The 4,809-nt window shown below is 37.2% G+C and overlaps 1 protein-coding gene across 1 annotated transcript; it reads right to left on the bottom strand.

Annotated features, from left to right (window-relative positions):
• Positions 1-1,509: 1,509 nt before the first annotated feature.
• Positions 1,510-4,598, bottom strand: LOC149541902 (uncharacterized). Its single transcript, XM_089796959.1, has 2 exons — positions 4,227-4,598; positions 1,510-3,475 (listed from the first exon to the last, which is right to left on the bottom strand). Exon 2 carries the CDS (start codon positions 3,469-3,471, stop codon positions 1,891-1,893), a length of 1,581 nt encoding a protein of 526 aa, XP_089653085.1. The 5' UTR covers positions 3,472-3,475; positions 4,227-4,598; the 3' UTR covers positions 1,510-1,890.
• Positions 4,599-4,809: the final 211 nt, after the last annotated feature.

Raw genomic sequence — 4,809 nt, 5'->3', positions numbered from 1 at the left:
AACCATTAAGGGAGGGTATTACACTAATAGATAAGTCAGCTATTAGTAGTAAAATGGTTATCTATTGTAAATATTTAGTTAGCTTTAGTTTGTGTTCGTTTTTTGCTTTCTTTAGAATAGAATGTTTCTATTCTTTATGATTGTTTCCTAAGAAAATATTGTTTTAATCTTTTGTATAAATTGATCTTCCAGTCTCTGTTAATAACAAGCAAGTATTTTACCAATTACTTCCGTAATAGTTTCGGGCAAAGTGTTTGACAAAATGTCAAACACCCAAAAGTGAAGTAATTTGTTGTTTGTTGGAGTTAGAATTGGTTGAGGGTCTCACAAGTAGCCACTGTGCAAAAGTCAAGAAGTGAAGGATGGGCACTTGGTCATATGCACGAGACATTCATCGGTTGTGTGCACCAAATGGTACCTTGTAGTCATCGGTCATGCTTTCAAGCATGGGCAAGAGCAACTATTACATATATGTTGTAGCTCTCTCATCAAAAGATGTGGACAGAGAAAGCCTAAGAAGTTGTTGCTGGAATGGTCCAGTTATGATGTAATATTGAGAAATGCAGATGTCCCATTATTGTTGAAGTTAAATGCATGGTATTTTCTTTGACAGACATTTACTCTCTCTTACTGACTGATAATCTTTTATGTACATTCCATTGCAAAATGAATCTGTAGGTGACTTCCATTATAATTAATCAATATTAGCAAGAACAATACTAACAATCAACAAAATCTAGCTGGAAACTTATCCTCCTCCTTTTGACTCTTCATATAATCCATAAAAGAAGTTGCAGTACAAATAAAGGATGTTTTTCCTACGAAGGGCTTAAACTTGCCAGCTAAATAAGCAGGAAAATGTTATGTGCGGAAATTTTTGGTGTCAAAAAATGTTATTAATGTACAAAGTTTGTGGAGTTGTTTAAATGTTATGAGGAACCTCTTCTATAAGAATCAAACTTCTATTGACCATGTTATCCAAGGATGGAATCTTAATGGCTCTAGCAACTCCCTTTGTGAGCAAAGACACTAGATTGCAGTCAAGTCTTCTTTATCCCCCACTATTGTGCATTTGGTTTTCAATTTCGACATCATCATTCAAACTCTTAATCACAAGTGTAGTGTTTTCCTTGTTAAGCTTTGCAATCACAGATTGCTTTTGTTGTTCAATATATTAAGCTTATGGATTTGAATAAATTTGAAGTTCCAAACCATGTGAGTTCACTGAAAAGTAAAAGACAGCTACACATAAAATTATGTAAATTAAAGAAAGAGAATGTCTTATTTCCAAGCCCATAACTATTTTCATCATTGATAGGAAGTACACAATACCATTAGAATAAATAATGAAAATGACACGAAATTATTCTAGTAAAGTTGTTATCATAAACTTGAATTCAAGGAAATCCAAAAGATGGCTACAAGTGAACTTATTTAACTCGTAAAAAGAAGATATTTTATGTTCATGGCCATAATCATTGCCTTCATTAATTAGAAATGCGCGACCCCTTAATAAAAACCATGAAAATGATACTGAACATTATTTCTAGCAAAGCTGTGATCATTTGTTCCCTTTTTTTAAAATTCTCTCTGTTTCAATAACTTTCCGCACTGATGGCTACTTGCCATACAATATTAAATTCAGAGGAAATACAAATCATGTTATGCAATAGTAGTTTGTAAGGCCTTCTAAAACAAAAGAAATACTACAAAATCAATAATGGTTCCAATTACCCAAGGTCTGATCAGAAAGAAAACTAAAATGCCAAATGTCAAATTCCACCATCTCATCGAAGGGCCTTTCGCAATGCCCCATATGTTCTCAGCAGTCCCAATAGATAGCCTTCACAAAAGCATATCTATGTACCAAGCTCTACCATAGCCTATGATCTATACCTTGGCATCTCCATTTGAAACAATATCTGCCTCCTCTGATACACCATTGACATCATTAGAGGCAGCAATATTATCATCAGCTGGATCATCATCTCTGTCAGATCTAATTTTATCCAGAGGAAAGTCATTCTCATTGTTTTCCTTTTGTCCGTCATTGCTACTGCTTGTTCCAGCCTCCTTCAATATTGGTATATCAGTTATCTCCTTATGGGACTGCTGCAAATCACTAGCACCATTTTCTCCTGGATCACCAGCCTCAGATTGAAGTTTTAAATATTGTTCTTTCTTTGCCTTCAACTCAGCCAAACTCCCATGTGCATCCCCTATGGTCAAGGGAGCTTTGAGACCAATTTTCTGAAATGAAGACAGCACATCAAAAGACAATAATATTTTCTCCTTTAATTTTCCACTAGCCAAACCTTTAGCCTTCTTAGGCTTCCCTCTAGATCCATTGCCGGCAAACCAGCAGTCTCCAAAGTCTCCATCTGACCGGTTTTTTTTCATCTCATGCAAATCTTCAAAACCTTTAGGAGGAACAGTTCCTGCTTGCTGTGGTGCACTCGGAACTCCCTTCTCTAAGGGAACAAATTTCTGCAAGTATGACAAAAGTTGGTCACATATTATTAACTCATCTGTATAAGGAGGCACATAATTCTCAAGCTGCTTCTGTTTCCAAATCTCTGCTCTTTCCTTCCTTTCTGTTTCCCTTTTCTCAAACTTCAATTTTCTATCCAATGCTGCTTGTTGTTTCCATTCCTTATCCTTTACCCAGAACTCCTGTTCTTTGAGTTGAAAATCTTTCCTCAGTTCAATAATGTCATTCCTAAGACTTTTTACCTTTTCTAAGGCAGCATGTCTTTCTTCAACAAGAGCTGGAATATCAGAAAGCTGTGAGCTTTCTTTATGTTTCAAAGAAGTAATCTTTTTCCTTTCCTCTTCTTGTTGTTTCTTAATTTCATCAAGCATTTTATCCTTATCCTTGATTGTTTGTAACAAAGCAGATTGAGAACTCTCGTCTGTTGAGAATTTCTCTGTTTTTACAGTATATTCATGGACAAAATCCCTGGACTTCTTGAGATTACTTACCTGACTTACCAGTCTCTGCCCCTCCTGAATGCTCAAAGAACTATGGCCTATTCTATACTCGATCCTTCTTATCTCTTCATCAATTTCCTCCACCCTGACATAGGGAAGCTTGTCCCTGAGCGACCTCGCTTCTTGTCGCATCTGCTCTCGGGCCTTGTCTGCCATTTCAAGCTCCTCCTTGATGTTCTTCTTTTCCTCCAAAACAGTGTTGAATCGCATGCTGAGTTCTGAGAGCCGCTTCCTTGCATCGATAATCTGTGCAGACAAAGAGTTCTTGCCCTGGTGTCTGCCATCGACTATGGAGTTGATTTCCTCAATTCTGCCTTGCAATTCATTTATCTCCTCATAAATCTTTGCAATGCGGCCATTTAATTCATCTCTTGAAGGTCTCTCTGTTCTTTTCGCTCTTGAAACTGGAAAAGGTTTTCTTTGATCTTGCTCAACCTCAACAGCCTTGGATCCATCCATGGCAGAACCCAAAGCAACCATATTGCTGCAAACAATATTCATACCAAAAGGAACATATGCTGATCAGGTCATTCTTCACAGCAAACATTACAACATGTAAAAGAGAAGCAGACTGCAGGAATGCCATCAGCTGGGTAAAGTATATCAAATCAGGTCAAGCTTCACGCCATGCATTACGACATGCAAGAGAAACAGCGTCTGAAAGATATATTGGCTGAGCTTGGGAGTTTTGGTAAAAGTAATAACCTATTTATGCCGCTAATAGGAAAATATTAGGAATTCAAACCAACAAACAAAGCAGCAGATTAAACAAAATTGTTCATCAACTGCAGAGAAACATACACAAGGGAAATGCGGATCAGAAAGGCGCATGTTCATTGTCGAAAATGTGTTGAACATAAAATTGAAATCAATTGGTTTTTGGAATTCCAGCAAACCCAAGGTTTAACTTCCATAAATATTAGCTAACCAAGTTAAAAAGCCGTATCCCAGACATGACCCCAAAAAATCTAGATCATACACCCACCCACCTGTTAAATCTATACAAATCAAACCCCTCCCACCATGTAACGAATAAAATAAAATAACTTTCTCAAGTCAAAGTATAACGGCTCCAGAAGACACCCAGATCAGAGCAAGACAATACAGGAACATTAGCCTTGTGGAATTAAAAGGCAGGATGATAGAGTTATATGAATCTGGAATGAGCTTCTAACGGATCATGAAAGCGGAGATTGAAACAAATCTTCAACAAGAAACGAAATCAAAATAAATACCTGAAATAAGTACGCGAAGCTGCTACTGATGCCTCCACAAGATCTGAGAATGCCGAATTGACAGAAGGAACGACTTACTGAGCCCTCCCGATTCCGGAAGCGATTTAGATCCAAATAAATAAGTGAACACCTCAACGAAATGCAGACGACCAAATTGAGGTAACGATAATTAATGACAACCCATTAGCTCGGTCTTCGGATCAAACTTCGAAATTCGCTGGATCTGTATGAGCAGAATATGCTTGTTGCGGATTCCCGGCATGACTAATTATAGCATTTTGACCATTTTTGTAGGACGAGGTGGAAAGGTTTCATTGGTATGGCGGCCTAAAAATCGATTCAAGATGTGATCAAAGGTTTCGTAAGCGCGCTGCCAATGTTATACTCGTGCTTGGCATATATAGATCCTGTCTGTTGGAAATGGCATTTCACAAGTAATGTGTCGGAAAGAGTGTTTCTTACTTTTGGTTTTGCATCGTGTATTTCTTCTGCAAATCGTTTAGGAATCTATTACACTGTTTTTAGAGTAATTTTTCGGTAATTTTGTAAGAATGTCTAGACTTTGTGTTTCAGTTGTTAATGT

Source organism: Cupressus sempervirens, chromosome 8 (assembly GCF_028749045.1).
Source record: "Cupressus sempervirens isolate cs-2001-9-10 chromosome 8, ASM2874904v1, whole genome shotgun sequence".
Taxonomy (NCBI): Eukaryota; Viridiplantae; Streptophyta; class Pinopsida; order Cupressales; family Cupressaceae; genus Cupressus; species Cupressus sempervirens.
Note: the sequence above shows the minus strand (reverse complement) of the source record. Positions and strands in the feature narration are given on the sequence as shown.